General features: G+C 50.3%; 2 protein-coding genes across 2 annotated transcripts; both read right to left on the bottom strand.

Moving 5' to 3' along the window:
• Nucleotides 1-1521: 1521 nt before the first annotated feature.
• On the bottom strand, nt 1522-2967 carry Cst6 (cystatin E/M). Its single transcript, XM_008822240.2, has 3 exons — nt 2672-2967; nt 2057-2182; nt 1522-1718 (listed from the first exon to the last, which is right to left on the bottom strand). The coding sequence occupies exons 1-3, from the start codon at nt 2909-2911 to the stop codon at nt 1635-1637; spliced, it is 450 nt and encodes a 149-aa protein (XP_008820462.1). The 5' UTR covers nt 2912-2967; the 3' UTR covers nt 1522-1634.
• Nucleotides 2968-15401: 12434 nt separating this feature from the next.
• On the bottom strand, nt 15402-17510 carry Banf1 (barrier to autointegration factor 1). Its single transcript, XM_008822236.2, has 3 exons — nt 17424-17510; nt 16379-16517; nt 15402-15866 (listed from the first exon to the last, which is right to left on the bottom strand). Exons 2-3 carry the CDS (start codon nt 16499-16501, stop codon nt 15720-15722), a joined length of 270 nt encoding a protein of 89 aa, XP_008820458.1. The 5' UTR covers nt 16502-16517; nt 17424-17510; the 3' UTR covers nt 15402-15719.
• Between the last annotated feature and the right edge of the window lie 104 nt (nt 17511-17614).

Raw genomic sequence — 17614 nt, 5'->3', positions numbered from 1 at the left:
TCAACAGGGCCTTAAGACAGAAGCATCTCTTATTGGAAATCTCCTCTCCCCAACCTGACCACATCATGCCCAAGCCCAGGAAGAAATGGCATCTGGGATTTGGGCTCAGATTCCAAAGGTGGGAAAACAACCAGATAGATTTCCTTGAGCCTTGCCTCTCCCTAGGCCTTACACATTCATTCAACAAATATTTCCTGTCACTTGCCCTGTGCTGGCCTCATGCTAGAATATTCTGCTTGATGGCACTTGGGAGACTTTCCAGGCTGTGGCTGAGCTGCCAGAAGTATCAGGTACCAACAGAGGCAGGGCTGCAGGCTGTCCCCCATGTCCACGTCAACCCAAGCTCTCAGAAACTCCCAGGTAGGACTCACTAGGTCTCCATCCTCACCCTAAAGTGGCCTCTGAGGGCAACAGGCAGAGCCTCAGCTGCGGTGGCTGCTCACGAGGTCACAGCATTGGATGGGGGAAGGAACAAGTTGGGTGTGAGGCCTTACTGAGAGGGAAAGGGGCAAGAGCACTGGCTGCTCTCTGTACCCCATGCTGCCAACCTGCGACCCGTACCTCCTAGGACTCCTAAAGCACCTAGTGATGGTGGCCTGTCTCCAGGGTGGGTGTATGTCAGTGTATCAAGCAAAACTTCTAGGCATGACACAAGCACTGGCTTTCGTGTTTGGAGGAGCTGTGTGCCTGTCTCTGGGGAGCTCTCTGAGGCATGTTCCTTTTCTTGTGTTGCCTCTGCTTGTGCGTTGCTGAGCTGTGGGTGTTGGTGATTTTGAGATCATGCCTGCAGTGTCTTTCAGCACCTGAGTGAGTCCCGAGTAATTCTCCGTCTCTCTCTCTCTCTCTCTCTCTCTCTCTCTCTCTCTCTCGCTCTGTGTGTCTGTATGTATCCCCATGTGTATAACAAGGATTATAATCACAAAAGCACAAAGAGGTGTACAAATAATGTTGCACCTGTTTCCTCCGAGCGACATTAAAGGGAACCTGGGAACCTGTTCCTTCTGTGGAAATCACCCTCCTGGGGCAGCAGATTTGCTTTTGTTCCCTCTGGGACTCCATATCCAGGGTCTTTCGGGAGTCTTGCCCGAGGCAAGACATTGGTCTCTGGGGAGGATGTGAAAGATGCAGTCCTAAATTCATGGCCTCTTGGCCCACAGGGACTCTAAAGGACCTGAAGTCACCTCGAGCCACCAGCAGAAACAAGAGTGTTTGTGGCCTGGGAACCCAGTGTCCTGGCCCATAGAATTGAACACCCATGCACACCTTAAGCTGTTCCTTAAGAGAACACAGGTTCCCTTCAGAGGGCTGACAGACACCCACACCACAGCTAGCTAACGGGGTCTCATCCTTCTTCTATGACTTTGTTTCCCATCTCTTACTTCTGAGGCTACTGGTAGTCTCTGGCAGAGGGGATTCAGATTTGAGGAACACACCCTCAGCACTGCCTAGGGGGCAGCTGTGTGGTGCTCAGAGGCACTAGGAAAAGAGGGAGGGTCACAGAGGACACACAGGAAAAACCAATGCAAGAAGCTGTCCTGGAGATTTATTGCAGCAGATGTGAACCAGGGCCCTGAGGTGCCCTCCACCATGGTGCCCACTCCCACTGGATCCTGCCAGTGTCAGCCTGAGGCCTATCACACCTGCACACAGTCGTGCTTTAGAAGCTGAGTGGTGTTCTTCCAGGGAACGTCAAGGATCTCAAAGTTGCAGCGCAGCTTCTGTGGAGAGAGCATGGTGGACAAGGGGAGGGGGGTGAGGCTGGTCCCCATCTGTCTCCTCTCAGCAGCCAGCCCCTCTGCCTGCCACAACTTGCTGTGGCCAAGAGACAGACAATAGTCCCAGAATATGAAATCAGATAGCAGATCTTTCCAGGCAACTCCCACCCCAAGGAGAAGCCCCAGTCCATGTACTCCACCCTGGCCTATAGATTGAGTCACCCAATGGCCAGATAGGACTGGTCCAGCCAGGCCTCTGCCTGACCAGACAGACTAGTTGGGATGGACAAGCTGAGTGCCTTGGGTTCTGCATGGGGCTGGCCTGGGGCCAGTGCTCTTACCTCCTGCTGCACTCCGGTGGCCAGAGGACAGGTGGTGAGGTCCATGTGATCTCCAGAGACCCTAGTCTTTCTGCACTCTGTGCTCTCCATGTCGACTGTCAGATAGTACTTGATGCCAGCCACCAGCTGGGAACAAGGTAGGGCAGTTCAGGGGTACCTAGGAGCCCAGTCCTGGTGTCTACCTAGTCTTCCTCTCCAAGCCTTCCACTCCCTCAGGCAAATGCAACCCTAGGAATTTCAGGTCTACAGTGGGGGTAGGGGCTCCAGGTGTGACCCAAGCAAGGGAGGAGGCACAGCCCTGGGCCCTGCAGGATGCTGAATTGCCCCTGAAGCTGGAGCACATGGTGGAGACAGGGACCTGATACCCTCTCTGGGCCCCTCCCAACCCCATTTGGCAAGGGTGGTTATGCCGAAGGAGGTTGGAACCTGTGTATCTTTCCGTTTAGCTACACTGTTCTCCATAGATTTTGACCATCTGGCTTTTAAAGGGCATTTCATGGAATGGTTGGCTTAGATGCCCCCTTGTGTTTGCTCGTGGGCCAACCTAGGCTGTCCTCTCTTTCCCCACCAAAGTCACCTTGTCCCACTCCCTCCCTCAGCCACCAGCCAGCACACCTGACTCTCTGCCTTGATGACGTTGGTGTCTCGGAAGTAGTAGAGGCTGTTGCTGCCCATGTTGTAGCTGGCCACAGCCGCCTGCGCGGCCCTCTGCACCCGCGGGTCGTTGGGGGCCAGGTTCTGGCGTTCCCCGGTCCTGCGGCTCCGCAGCTCGGCGCGGGCATCGGGGGACAGCATCAGGAGGCCGAGGGCGAGCAGGGCCAGACCCATGGCCAGCGAGAAGTGAGGTCGCTGCATGCTGCACCAGCCAGTGCCCAGCCCCTGACGGCGCGGCTATTTACGGGCTCCCGCGGCCGCACCCGGCCCCGCCCACCCGCAGGCCTGGACCTGCATCAGGTGCCTGGAGGCGGCTGCACCTTCCTCGCCCCTAGGACCTAAGAGGACAGAGGGGAAAGAAGCACACAGGCACAAAGACCCCTATGTGCATGGATGCTGTCTTATCATCCAGGAGGGGAAAGGACAGCGACAGTCCCTCAGCAACAGGTGCCACTGTTTCATGTGAGGGCCCCGCAGGGTAAACTGGCCATGTGATTTTGGAGAAGTCACTACCTCCTTTTCCTCTTCTAGAAAATAGGTGTTTTAAGGATTCAGTGAACTAACACAGGTAAAAGACCAGGTGTCACACAAACAGAAGGTAGGTAGACAGGAGTCCTTATGATGGCAGCCAGCGCTATTTTACAGCCCTGGTGAGGTGGGAACAGCATAGGAGGGAGAAGTGATTTGCTCAGACAGCAAATTGGCATATGGCCTTTTTTTTTTTTTTTGAGACAGGGTCTCCCTGTAGCCCCAGGTGGCCTGGAACTCCCTAAGTAGATGGAGTTGGCCTCAATCTCCCAGAGATCCACCTGCCTCTACTTCCCCAGTGCTGGGATTAAAAGTGACAGCTATAGCCAGGTGTGGTGGCCTGTGCCTTTAATCCCAGCACTTGGGAGGCAGAGGCAGGCAAATCTCTGTGAGTTCAAGGCCAGCCTGGCCTACATAGTGAGTTCCAGGACAGCTGGGGCTACAGGGAGACCCTGTCTCAAAAAGACAAAAAAAAAAAAAAAAAGGTGACAGCTATATTTTGGTGAATAGTTTTTATTTTATTTATTTATGTTTATGAGTGTAATGCCTGCATATGTGTAAGTGCACCTGTGTTGTGCAATGCCCACGGAGGTCAGAAGAGGGCATCAGATCCCTGGAACTGGAGCTACAGATCGTTGTTAACCAACATGTGGGTAAATCAAACCTGGCTTCTCTGCAAGAGCAGTCAGTATTCTTAACTGCTGAGCCATCTCTCCAGCCAGTGTTGAATATTATAAGTAGGCACCCAGTATACCCATTTCTGAAGCTCCACACCTTTCAGAATGTCAGGGCCTGGTGGTGGTGATCAGACCAGAGTGTGACCACTGCCCCATCCAGCCACCAGCTCGTGTCTTGCCCCACTCAGCCCAGCTATGAAAGACAATTGCCTTAGCTGGGCATGGTGGGTCCCCTCTGTGATCCCAGCACTCTGAAGGCAGAGGCAGAGAATCACTATAAGTGGGAGGCTAACCTGGCCTAAATAGAGAGTTTTAAGCTAATTAGGGCTACATAGTGAGACTCTGTATCAAAAGAAAAAAAGAGAAACTACTGCCTTCTTGGGATTCCAATGAAAGGATGGCAGGTTTGTGGTAGGTTCAAGTGTCTGATTAAAGGAACAGATTCCAATTTTTTTTTGAAGCTGGCTCAGTCTTGACATAGAGCTCTTAGCCATGCAGGGACCTTGAGTTAGGGGATCCTGGGTAAGAGGAGAACGGAAAACACAGGACAGCTCATAGGGGAATAATGGAAGGAACAGTCCCAAGAGATCAGAGAGCCTCAACTCCCAGCTCAGCCACCTCTGCTCACCTGTCATGGAATTCAGTCACAGCAAAATGTGCCTCAAAAATCGGCCACTGGGACAATTAGGGAGATGGCTCAGTTGGTTAAGTGCCTTCCATGAAAGCTCAAGGATCCTGATTCAGAGCCTCAGCACCCAAGTAAAAAGCAAGCAGATCTCTGAAGCTCACTGGCCAGCCAGGCTAGCAGAATGAATGAGCTCCAGGTTCAGTGAGAGACCCTGTCTCAAAAAACTAAGGTGGAAGCCGGGCATGGTGGCGCACACCTTTAATCTTGGTACTCATGAGGCCGAGGCAGGCAGATCTCTGTGAGTTCAAAGCCAGCCTGGTCTACATAGTGAGTTTCAGGACAGCCAGGGCTACACTGATGGGTTCCTACCTTACTGGCACCTTCCCTGCCTGCCACTGTCAATGATTCTGATAAATCTTTGACACTACAATCTAGTAATTTCCAAGGAACTTTCAATTCACTGGCTCCTTCTCACAAGCATTGCTCACATTTTCAAATGCATTATTATTGCTTCTCATTTGTTTGGTCTTGAGACAAGGTCTCCCTGTAGCCCCAGCTGACCTAGAACTCACAATGTAGACCAGGGTGGCCTCCACAGGGATCTGCTTGCCTCTACCTCCCAAATGCTGGTCTTAAAGGCATCAACACCTTACCTACAAATGCATTATTCAGAGTTAATCTGAGGTCATTTGGCTAAAATGATGTCTTCAAGAAAAAGAAGAGTAGGGAAAAGATAGTGAACAACTCCGGGCTCATTCTCACTCTGGCTCTGCGGAGCAGTGGTTATTGCCTCTTCCTACTAAGAAGAAATGGGACCTGGGGCAGCACCCGTGTGTCAGCAATGTCTCGGTATGTGAGCCCCAGGCTGCTCCACAGGGATATGAGATTCCCTGCTTGGAGAGGTCCTCCCTGCAGGTGGGCTGCACCATCTGGAGAGAAGCACGCAGCCTGGACTCCATTGTATGGTCTCCTGAAAAGATCTTGGACCAAGTATGAGCTCAAAATGGGCCATCCCCACTGGCCACAGGGTACATACAGTCTCCAACTTTGCTGTGATCCAGAAAACCCCAACCTAGGTTTCCCACCTAGGCCAGCACACTTCTCTGGGCTCTGGCCCAGTGCGTACGATAAACTAGGTACACCCTCCTTCTCGTTGAGATCAGGCCCGCCAGGCCCTGATTTCTATTGCTTTCCCCCAAATGTTCTTGCTTGAGTTTTCAGGTAGGTGGAGGACATTCCATCACAGGGCTCTGCTCTCTCTCCCAGTCACACCACATCCTGGAAAGGAAACTTTATGGTAAGGACATCTGTGGCCCAACAGTGACTAAAAGACACCTGTGATCTAGCAGTGACTCCACAGAGGAGTTCCCCTAAGTGCCAGAGCCTTTCATTCTGCAGCTGGTTGAAGTGTCCCAGCCCTGCACTGTGGACAGGAGGAGATGAGGCTAGGAGCAGCGAAGCAGATTGCTTCACATCACTGGGAGTTTAGAGGGATTTGCTGGACAACAGGCCTGGCTGGCTCTTCAGCCAAAAACAGTAACAAAGAAAAAACCCTGAACCCTGTAGGGATGGAGGAGCCCAGGTAGAGGTGGACAGATTTGAGCTGCCACTGCATGCCTTCTCACCAGCTGGGCTGCCACCTGGCAGGGTGGGGAAGGTGGTTTGGTATACTCAACCAGGCAGCTCCTGTTTCTTCCTTCCCAGGGACAACTGGAAGGAGCCCTAAAGGCCCTGGGATGAATGGCTTGGTTCATGCCATGCTCTAGACCACATCTGAGGACTGAGGACTGGGAGGCTGAGGGGTCAGGCTCTGTCTGGGTACAGGGATTAGGGACAGGTCCTGTCCCCTGGCTACCAGGCGGGCAGGCTTGAATCGCTGGGTTCTGTGGGACACTAAAATATCCAACTCCTACCCTCCCTGACCAGGCCTGCTCTCCCCTCTAGCTCACCAGCTTTGGGCCCCTTTGGTTTGCCAAATGAGTTAGATTTAGACCTTTTTTTTTTTTTTGGTCTTTTTGAAGCAGGGTCTCTCTGTAAGCCCCAGCTGTCCTGGAACTCACTATGTAGACCAGGCTGGCCTTGAACTCACAGAGATCCTCCTGCCTCTGCCTCCCAAGTGCTGGGACTACAGGCATGTGCCACCATGCCCAGCTTCTAGAAGCCTTTTATCTCCTGCTGCCCCAGGACTGATCCAGGAACTTGTGTGGGTTGAAATATGAAGCCCTGAAAAAGGGTTCATGGCCTGAAACCTGTCTCAGACATGGCCCAGTCCCAAGGGAGAGGTGAGGCAGCAGGTTCCAGCACCTTCACAGATGAAGCCTGTGGGTGAGCCAGGGAGACATGATAAGGAAACAAGACAGCTTGTCACACAGGATCCCACCAGAGTCCTAGTACCAGAGCCAGGAGGGAAAAGCCAGGTAATCAGGGTGAGCTGGCAGCAGGGAAGGGCTTCATGGAGAGGTCTCCATTACGTTGATGGCTCCAACTGCAATGTGGCAGTTAGGGCTGAGGTATGGGCAGACTCTGGCCCAACCAAGCCCCCTGCCTGAGCACACTGGGCCTGTGTGATGTGACAGTCATCAAAAAAAAAGGATAGAAAGACAGGGAAAATTCTGAACACGTGAAGGAAAAGGATTCCCTTATATGAGAGTCTGGTTGAAGCCTTTCACCAATTGAGAATGAAGGATTTCAACACAACATGTGCATAAGGCTTTCTCCCCTCCCAGCTATAAGCCTGCAATATTCTAGGAAGCTCATCAGAAACCCCTTTATAGTGATTTTCTGAAGAAGTCAATACCTACACGTATCAGGCACCAGACACATACTTGATACACTTACATACATGCAGGCAAAACACTCGTACACATAAATAAATTTTTTTTAAAATTTTTTTAGAACAGGTGCCTTAATCCCAGCACTTAGGAGGCAGAAGCAGTCATATCTTTGTGAGTTTGAGGACAGCCTGGTTTACTTAGCAAGTTCCAAGCCAGCCGGGGCTATAGCAAGACCCTGCCTTAAAAAAAAAAAAAACAAAAAAAAAAACCCAAAACTATATGTATGTGTTTTAATAAATTGTGACTTTTTTTTTGGTTTTTTTGAGATAGGGTCTCCTTGCAGCCCCAGCTGGCCTGGAACTCACCTATGTAGACCAGGCTGGCCTTCAACTCACAGAGACCCACCTGCCTCTGCTTCCTGAGTGCTGGGATTAAAGGTGTGTGCCATCATGCCCAGCTTAAACTGTGATTGCTACCCTTGAATTTACAGAGATCCACCTGCCTCTGCCTCCCCAGAGCTGGGATTAAAGGCATGCACCACCACGCCTGGCCTTAAACTGTGGCTTTTTAAGAAGCTCACTCTTAAGCTTTATTTTTTCCCTAGTGCTTTTTTTTTTTTTCTATTTTTAATAGACCCCCAACTCTCCTTCGTACTTGGTCTTTCTAAAATTCTTTTTTGTGTTGAAGTCAAAGATCCAGCTTTCCCTGGGTTGAGGTTATAAAAGACTATAATTCCTCAAACTGTTGGAGGGATTATCATGCGTCTCCAACCCAGTGTCTGTTGATCCCTAAACCATGGAGGAAAACTTCAGTCACACAGTGTGATCTGAAAGCACAGAGAGGCTCTCACTACCGAAATCTGGGAAGCAGGCAGAGGAGCAGCCCCCAAGACGTGGCTGGAACCACAGCCTGCTCCTGCTGTGGCACCTACAGTCCTTCCAAGGTGAGAAGTACACACTGCCGTACTCATGACAGTATATAACTATCCCACAATTGCTCCATCTCTCCTGGCTCTGTTACCTCAAGATGCAGCTCATTCCCAGATAATGGTGTAAACATATGTTCCTCTTAGCCAATAATTACACAGCCAACACATATTTTTTTCAAATATTTTATTTATTATTTTTATTTTATGCGTATGCATATATTGCCTGCATGTAGGTAAGTGCACCCATGTTGTGCAATGCCCGAGGAGGTCAAAAGAGGCTGTCAAGCCAGGCATGGTGGCGCATGCTAATTAGTCCCAGCACTTGGGAGGCAGATCTCTGTGAGTTCAAGGCCAGCCTGGTCTACATAGTGAGTTCCAGGATAGCTGGGGCTACAGGGAGACCCTGTCTCAAAAAGACCAAAAAAAAAAAAAAGAGGCTGTCCAAAGAGGCTGTTGGATCCCCTGGGATTGGAGTTCTGCTGGGATTGGAGTTAGGGACAGTTGTTAGTTGCATGTGGGTGCTGGGATTCGAACCTGGGTCTTCTGCAAGAACAACCAGTGTTCTTAACCGCTGAGCCATCTCTCCAGCCCCAACACCACTTATATTTCTGTCCTTCAGGTCAAGAAATGGAAATTTCACACCAGCTGTAGTGGCACACAACATTGGAGAGGGAGAGGCAGGAGGAGCAGAAGTTCAAGGTCATCCTTGGCTACAAAGCAAGCTGGGTGCCAGCTGGGGTACCTGAAACCCTGAGTCAAAAGAAAAGAAAAAAAAGAGAAGAGAGAAAAAAGAGAGAAAGAAATGGAAAAGCCACAGCTGAGTGTGGTGCACATGCCTTCAATCCCAGCATTTGGGAAGCTGGGGCAAGAGCTCCAGAGGATCATGACTTAGAGGGTAGCTTGGGCTATCTAATGACACTCTGCTTCAAAAAACCAACAAAAATGGAGTGGTAGCTGGGGAGATGACTCTGTTGATAGTGTTTGCTGTGCAAGCAAGAGGATTTTGAGTTCAGATCCTTAGCATCCATGTACATGGTGGCACACATATGTAGTGCCGGTGCTGGGGAGGCAGCCAGGAGGATCCCTGGGGCTTGCAGGCCAGCCAGCCTAACTGAATCAGTGAACTCCAGGTTCAGTTTGTGAATTTGAGGCCAGTCAGCAGGGATTACAAGATGTCTCACAAAACCAAACAACCAAAAAGCAAAACAAAACAAAAGCAAATATGGTGGATAATGATTTAGAAAGACACCTATGCCTAATATCAATCTCTGACCACTCCACATGTGCAAACATGCATGCATTCACAAACATGCATACACATGAATATATACACAAAAGGAAAGAAAAACCAAAAACAAAAAAGGAAGAAATGGCGATCTCAGGCCACCTCTGTGCCCTCTCCCACCCTCCTCTACCCTAAAGATAATCAAATGGGATTTTCTTTATTTACTTTTTAAAATTTTCATTTATTTATTTTTATTTTATATATATATGAGTGTTTGCCTGCATGGAGGTAAGTACACCCATGTTATATAGTGTCCACAGAGGCCAGATGGCATCAGATCCCCAGGAACTGTAGTTACAGATGGTTGTTAGCCACCATGTGGGTGCTGGGACTCGAACCCAGGTCTTCTGCAGGAACAGCCAATGGCCTAAGCTACTAACACCTTGTTTTGTTATTTGAAACAGCCTCACTATGTATCCCAGGCCTGGAACTCCTGCTTCTGTTTCCTGAGTGCTGGGATGATAGGTATCTGCCACCGTATCTGGCTCTGCTATTGACCATTTTTGTTTATCTTTTTTGATACAGGGTCTCCCTGTAGCCCCAGCTGTCCTGGAAATCACTAGGTAGACCAGGCTGGTCTTGAACTCACAGAGCTTCTCCTGCCTCTGCCTCTCGAGTGGTCAGATTAAAGGCGTGTGCCACCTCACCTGGCTATTGATTTTTGCAATAAGTATTTTCTTGCTTTTCATTTGAGTTATACACTTAGGGATGACTAAGCAAGATTTTACTTTTTAACCTTAAAGGAAAGGAACCCTACAATTTTATTTGCTCAGTATTACTTGATTTTCACTTATGTACATGACTGCTGGGATACTTCTCTCCCATCCCTGGGAACCCCAATCTGGGACTGAAACTGCCAACATCTCATGCCCCAAAGTCACTTGGTTATTGCATCCTGTCCTGGCATTGGGGTCTTAGCATTGAGAGATGGAGCCGGCGAAGTGAGGGCTGAGTGCTCAGAAGGAAGGGCGCAGAGGCAGTGGGAAGGGGCTGCTAGGGTTCTCCCCACACCATCTGTGTGCAGCCAGCCTGGACCTGACACTGCTGACCATTAGTGCTCACAGAACACTCAGTGATTATGTCCTGTCCCCTGGTATGTGTCTATGCATCAGGGCACATCTTTGGCAGGGCACCTGGGGCTCTGGCTTGAGAGTTTGGGGGCTCTGTAGGAATGACTACTGGCAGTGTGTGGCTGTGCTTTGTGGTAATGGAGCTTTGTCCCTCTCTGGCTGTGATTCTAGAATGTTTGAGGGTCCAGATTTGGAGGCTGAGCCTTGCATGCTCAGTACTGTTGGGGCCAAGACAGCAGACATCCTAGGGGTGTCCTGGGTGCCGTGTCATCTTGCAGTGCTGACAGGCACTAGGAGGAGAGGGAGGGTCACGGAGAGGGACACACAGGCAAAACCAATGCAAGAAGCAGTACTGGAGATTTATTGCAGCAGATGTGAACCAGGGCCCTGAGGTGCCCTCCACCATGGTGCCCACTCCCACTGGATCCTGCCAGTGTCAGGCTGAGGCCTATCACACCTGCACACAGTCGTGTTTTAGAAGCTGAATGGTGTTCTTCCAGGGAACTTCAAGGATCTCAAAGTTGCAGTGCAGCTTCTGTGTAGAGAGCATGGTGGACAAGGGGGGGGTGAGCCTGGTCCCCATCTGTCTCCTCCAAGCAGCCAGCCTGCCACATCTCTCTGGGGCTAGAGACAGACATCAGTGGTCCCAGGATAGTCAGATGGCCCTAGCTGATCCCAGATCTTTCCAGGCAACTCCCACGGCAAGAGGCCCAGACTCTCCTTACCCAACCCTGGCCTGCAGGTGGAATCATGAAAAAGCCAGACACGACTGGTTCATCCAGGCCTCTGCCTGACCAGACTAGTCAAGATGGAAAAGCTGAAGGTCTTGGGTTCTGCACGGGACTGGGCTGGGGCTTCTGCAGTTACCTCCCATTTCACGCCTGTGGCCAGGGGGCAGGTTGTGAGGTCCATGTGGTCACCAGAGACCCTGGTATTTGTGCACTCTTCATGTCCAGTCAGGTACTTGACGTCCAGCTGCCAGCTGGAGACAAGGCAGGTCAGGTCAGAGGTGCTTAGGCTAGATGTTCGTGTCTTGTCTCCTTCCAGTGTCTCCCACTGCCCAGGCCAGTACAGTGTTCTGGTTCAAGGACTCAGACTTGGAGTAGGGGGCTCTTGGAAGGAGCAGAGGCCTGGGAAGTTAAGACAGTCATGCACCTTCCTGAGGCACAGGTAGACATGTTGGAGAGGCAGTCTCTGTCCCTTCTGGCAAGGAGAAGTATGTTAGGTAAGATGTTTGATTCAAGGTTACAGTCAGCTTTAAAATTTAGGCTTCTCTCTTTTTTTTTTTCGGTCATAGAATTTGGCATTTGTGTGGTTTCTTCAAGATATTTTGAATATTCTGATATTCTGGTTGCTATTTTAGTGGCCCTTCACCTGACACCAGGACAGTTCCTACTGGCCTGCCTAACTGCACCTTGCTTTGAACCTTGGAGATGTGGGTACCATAAGTGTTGCCACAGGACTGGAGAAATAGCTCAGCAGTTAAGAGCACTGACTGCTCTTGCAAAGGACTTGGGTTCGATTCCCAGAACTCACATGGTGGCTAATAACCATCCGTAACTCCAGTTCCAGGGAATCCGATGCCTTCTTCTGACCTCCGTGGGCATTGCACGACATAGATGCCCTTACACACATGTAGGTAATATGCTCATATACATAAAATAAAAATAAAATATTTTTTAAAAAAGAAGTGTTGTCACTAGGGAAGATGTGGTGGTGCACGCCTTTAGTCCCAGCTCTCGGGAGGCAGAGGCAGGTGGATCTCTGTCAGGCCAGCCTGGTCTACATAGCTTCCAGGCCAGCCAGGGCTGCATAGAGACCCTGTAACAAAAACAGAAGAAAAACAGTGTCACTGGTCATGGGCCCCTACTGAGGGCACCTCCTGCCTATTCCAGGGCAGGCCATTTACCCCATCTAGACCCAGCCTTGAGTGACCTCTCATCCATTCCAATATCGGATTAGTTTTTGATGCATCACCTAATTATTCAATTCTCAGGTCTTGTCTGTTTTGTTTTTGTGGGGTTTTTTTTTGGGGGGGGGCAGTCTTTTTTGCTTGTTTTGAGACAGGATCTCACTAAGTAGCTCTAGCTGGCCTGGAACTCTCTATGTAGACCAGGCTGACCTCAAACTTACAGAGATCCACCTGCCTCTGTCTCCTGAGTATCATACCAGCTTTTTTAAAAAATGTATTTTAGCCGGGTGTGGTGGCGCACGCCTTTAATCCCAGCACTCGGGAGGCAGAGGCAGATTCTTCCAAATGCTTCCATTGCACTAGCTGTGAGGTTTTTCCCTGCTGCAGTTTCAACTCCGTGTCCCTCTCACCCTGAGAACCCTCAGCACTGTGCTGTCAGGGTCTCACAGCCTTAGCAGCTGGGAATGCTTCTGAAGCTCTAGGTGCAGGTGTTGGGGAGTTTCTCTCTGGCAGTCCTGTAATGGAATTGCTGGCTCACCGGGTGTGTCAGTTTTGCAAAGTAACACTCAACTGTTTTCCCAGAGTGCTCAAAGCAATTTACTCCCACCAACCAGGGATCAGTTCCTGTTGCTCCATTGAGATCTGTGTCGATCAGGTGGACATTGATGACTCTTGTTTTTCTGATCTCCAATAGTGAAACTTTTCGCAGGCTCTTTTCTTCTCTGGAGCTGCCTTTCAGATTTTCTCCCAGGTTTCCTTTCTTTGTGCTACAGTAGTAGGGATTGAACCCAGGGCCCCATGCATTCGGGGCAAGCGTTCTACCAGAGCTGGATCCCTTTTCTCTTTTGTGAGTGGGTACATGCACCTGTGTATGCAGAGGCCAGAGGACGCTGGTGTCTTCCTGTCACATTGCACCTTATTTTTTTGAGCAGGGTCTCTCACTGAATCTGAAGCTGACCCTTTCAGTTAGTCTGGCTGGCCAGTGAACTCAGATCTGCCTGTTTCCACCTCTAAAGCTGGAGTTACAGGCACACAGATCTGTGCCTTTTACAGGGGTGCCAAGGATTTGAACTCTGCTCATTTGCTTTCGCAGTAAGTGCTCACTCACTGAGCCATCACCCTGCCCCCATTTTAATTTTTTGAGCTAGGATCTCATGTATTCTAGGCTGGAATGGAACTTGCATTGTAGTGAAGACTAACCTTGAACTTCCAATCTTCCTGCTGGGATTACAGATGCACCCCACTACAAGCACTCTAAAAAAATCCCATCCCATCTTTTCTAATTTTTTAAATATTTTATTCTTACTTTGTGTATGAGTGTATTATCTGCATGTATGTTAAGTGCATCTGTGTCATGCAATGCCAGAGGTCAGAGGGCGCTAGATCCCCTTGAACTGGCATGTTAACTGCCATGTGGGTGCTGGGAATCAAACCCAGGTCCTCTGCAAGAGTAGCCAGTACTCTTAAAAGCTGAGCCATCTCTCCAGTTCCCTTCCCCTTTTTAAAAAATTATTTTTATGTGCATGAGTGTTTTCCGTGCGTGCATTTAAGTGCACCACATGCACAAAATGCCCCCAGAGGCCAAAGGAGAATGTCCGTTAAAACCCCTGGAACTGGAGTTACAGAGGATTGTTAGCTGCTATGTGCGTGCTGGGCACCAAACCCAGGTCCTCTCCAAGCGCAGTCAGTGCTCATAACCACTGAGCCAGCTCTCCAGCACCCCATCTTTCTCTTGAGTACAGCTCTACATGGACTATGGGTAAGGTGGTTTAAACTGAATGTCCTCTCCCACTCTGTGCTTGTCTCTGCCTGGGTTTTATATTGTTTGTACTATTGAGGGAGTCCATTTGATTAACATTTTTTCTTTTTTTTTTTTGAGACAGGGTCTCCTTGTAGCCCCAGCTGGCCTGGATTCGCTACAGAGACCAGGCTGGCCTTGAACTCACAGAGATCCTCCTGCCTCTGCCTCCCAAGTGCTGGGCTTAAAGGTGTGCACCATCACGCCCAGCTGATTTTCTTAATCATGATTATCATCAAAAATGTCTCATACTGTAGTCTTGTACTTAGTATTTGTCAGGTCTGCCTTCCCAGACTGTAAACATGTAGAAAACCATTTTGATTGTATTAGAAGCAACTTTGCTGCTCAAGGATGCTCTGCTGAAGAAACAACCACCAAGCAGGAAAGGGTGTTGCACAGCATTTCATTACACCCACAACCCTCACTATCCATTTGAGGAAACTGAGGCTCAGAGAGGCTAACATGACCAAGGAACACAGCCTCCCGAATTACAGTCTGAGTTCAAGTAGTAAGTTCTCTGGGCCCATTTCTTCACCTCTAGAAGAAATCAATGGCTTATTATTGTAGAAGGAAAAATATTCCCCCAAAGATTTTAGCTTCAGGATTGGTTCCTAAGTGCTCAAAAGGAATAGGCCTGAAACACACATTTCAAGTTTAACTGCTTGCTTCCATTTCTGAGATGGCTGGACAAACACCAAGCACCTCACCTGTGCTTTCCAGAGGCCAAGAGAGCACATGGTATGACTGGCAGGTGAACTCTTACCCACATCCTAGCCACCTCTTCCTGGTGCCTTTGACGCCCACAGGCTTTCCCACCAGGTGCTGCCTAGACCAAATGTTGACTTGACATCTGGAAGCACACAGCCTACGTGGCTCCCAGGAAATCAACCCACACTCTCTCACATATTTAGGAATTGGGACACTCCAGGGCACCTGCCCAAGGCCCACAAGGCTTGGGTGGCTCCCTCTTGGGAGTGGAAAAGGAAGCTGCCAGTTTCGGTCGGCCCTGATAAGGAGTGAGGTAGACATGTTCAGTCCTTGGAGAAGCAGCAACTCCCAGGCCACTTGGTCCCAACACAAATGCCCAGTCATGAAGGCCACTGACTTTATTGACTTAAAAAGCTTTATAACAACAGTGACTGTTCTGCCAAAAAAGGGAGCCAAATGGCATCCAACAGATTGGGAAGGGAGGAACTGTAGGGGAGGGAGGAGGTGGGCAATGCATGCAGGGGCAAGAATTTCAAAAAGGCTGAAATGTTGAGGGGAGAGAACTCCCAAAAGACCCTGGAGTACACAGGTTGAGTATAACAGCAATCTCTTCCTTTGTGAAGACAGGAAGGAGCCCCACATGACTGCAAACTCTGGAGACTGGACACTGGGGCTGGGGGTTGTGGGGTCCCCAGGAAACATCACAAGAAGGCATCACACCATTCTCGAAGGCACCCAAAGCAGTCCCGGGACTGCTTGGCATTGGCACCACACGTGTCCTTCAGCCATTCCCGGAAGAGATCTTCGTCTTTCTTTAGCACTAGAAACTGGCCAAGGACCACATAGGCCTAAAAAACAGGAAAGGGCATGTATTAGGTCCTGTGGGGTCAAGAGCAGGAAGAGTGACAGCACCCTGACCGGGCCAGATCTTGTCTCTGAAGTTAAGGGGGGGTCAACCTGGTGAGTACTTGGGAGGGCAAGGTCATTTTTGTTTCAGTTCTGGTTTTTTGTAGCCTAGGCTGACATCAAAAGCATGAACCACTGTGCCTGGTTTCACTTCTGTGAAATTTAGAAGAGACCTTCTAAGCAGTAGTGCATTTCTTTAATCCCAGCACTCGGGGGAATCTCTGAGTTTGAGGCCAGCCTGATCAGAGTTCCAGGCCAGCCAGGGCTACAGTGAAACATCTTAAAACAAATACAAACAAAGGAACCTCATCTACTGTACAGAACAAACCACTTTAAATTATCTACCACTATCTGCACCCCATACCCCAATCCTCCTCTTCCTCACTCCCAACGTCTGGACAGGTTTGTTGCCGACTCACTCCTAGCCCTCCCTGGCATTCCAGCCTCCCCACACCTTGTCAAAACCCCTTTCCTCCAGCTTCTTGCCCAGGACTTCACCAATCCCGGCCAGGCTCCCCACTGGCTTATCCCCCATGGGCTCTGCCACGAAGTCTCGGTGCTTTTGGGAGGTTGTCATCTTGATCAGGCTTAACCTGGGAATCCCAAAAAAAAGCAGGTTAGGGCTGAAGACTACAACTCCCAAGGGCAATCTCCTATTTAAAAACTAGATCAGGGCTGGAGACATGACTCAGCAGCTAAGAGCACTGGTTGCTCTTCCAGAGGACCTGGGTTCGATTCCCAGCACCCATTTGGCAGCTAACAACCGTCTATAACTCCAGTTCCAGGGAATCCGACACCCTCCTCTGACTTCCGCTGGCACTGCATGACACAGGTGCACTTACACACATGCAGGCAATACACTCATAAATAAAATTAGAATAATAAATAAAAGTTAGCTCAGTCATTATGGTTGCTCCCTTCATTTCCCTTCATTGCACACAAGAGAAAACCGAGGGCCAGCCAGGGAAAGGCTTTTCTCCACTATTTGGAACTCTCTGGTCCCCGTGGGGCCTGGGTTTGCGCACTGTCCCAATGGAAGTATTATCTTGCTCTAACAGAGGCGTACCCAGCGCGGTGGGAGGAATTCTAAGAGTCAGCGGCCAGGGCCCGCCTCGAAGCTGTCACTCTCCGTGTGTGACCTTGATAGACGGACCCTGACCCTGCTGGGACGTCACATCCAAGATGAGAAGCAATCGAAGAGGTCTCAGCCCTCCCCACCTGGCACCCACCACCTCACGCCGTGCACACCCACTCCCGCAGCCCCACGGAGCCCACGCAGCGCACGCCGCACTCGGCGCGGCCCCGCCCCCTCCACGCGCGGCCCCGCCCCCTCCACGCGCCGCCACTCCCACGCGTTCTGCCCCGCCCCTCCAGCAGGGCCAAGCCGCTTCAAAGATGCATCCTCCGGGCCGCCTAGGCCACTGGGCTTCCTGTCCCTCCTGCCTCCCCGCGCTACCTCCAGCTTCCAGACAGGGGCCTGCTCCGCTGCTCACGCTCACCTACAGCTCCGGCTCTGATAACGGCTGCTCCCGCCGACACCTCCAGCAGCTAGTACGCTCTACGACTTCCGCTTCCGGGTCGCTTCAGGAGCCGCCCTAAAAAAATTCCAAGTTGGGTATGTCTAGCTATTGAGGGCCATAGAGTTGAGGCTCAGCCGATCTCTACGACATCCACACTAATAGCTGCTTTC

The sequence above is a fragment of the Nannospalax galili genome, unplaced genomic scaffold (assembly GCF_000622305.1).
Source record: "Nannospalax galili isolate Female #2095 unplaced genomic scaffold, S.galili_v1.0 scaffold1328, whole genome shotgun sequence".
Taxonomy (NCBI): Eukaryota; Metazoa; Chordata; class Mammalia; order Rodentia; family Spalacidae; genus Nannospalax; species Nannospalax galili.
The sequence above is the reverse complement of the archived record's forward strand: the minus strand, read 5'-3'. Positions and strand labels throughout refer to the sequence as shown.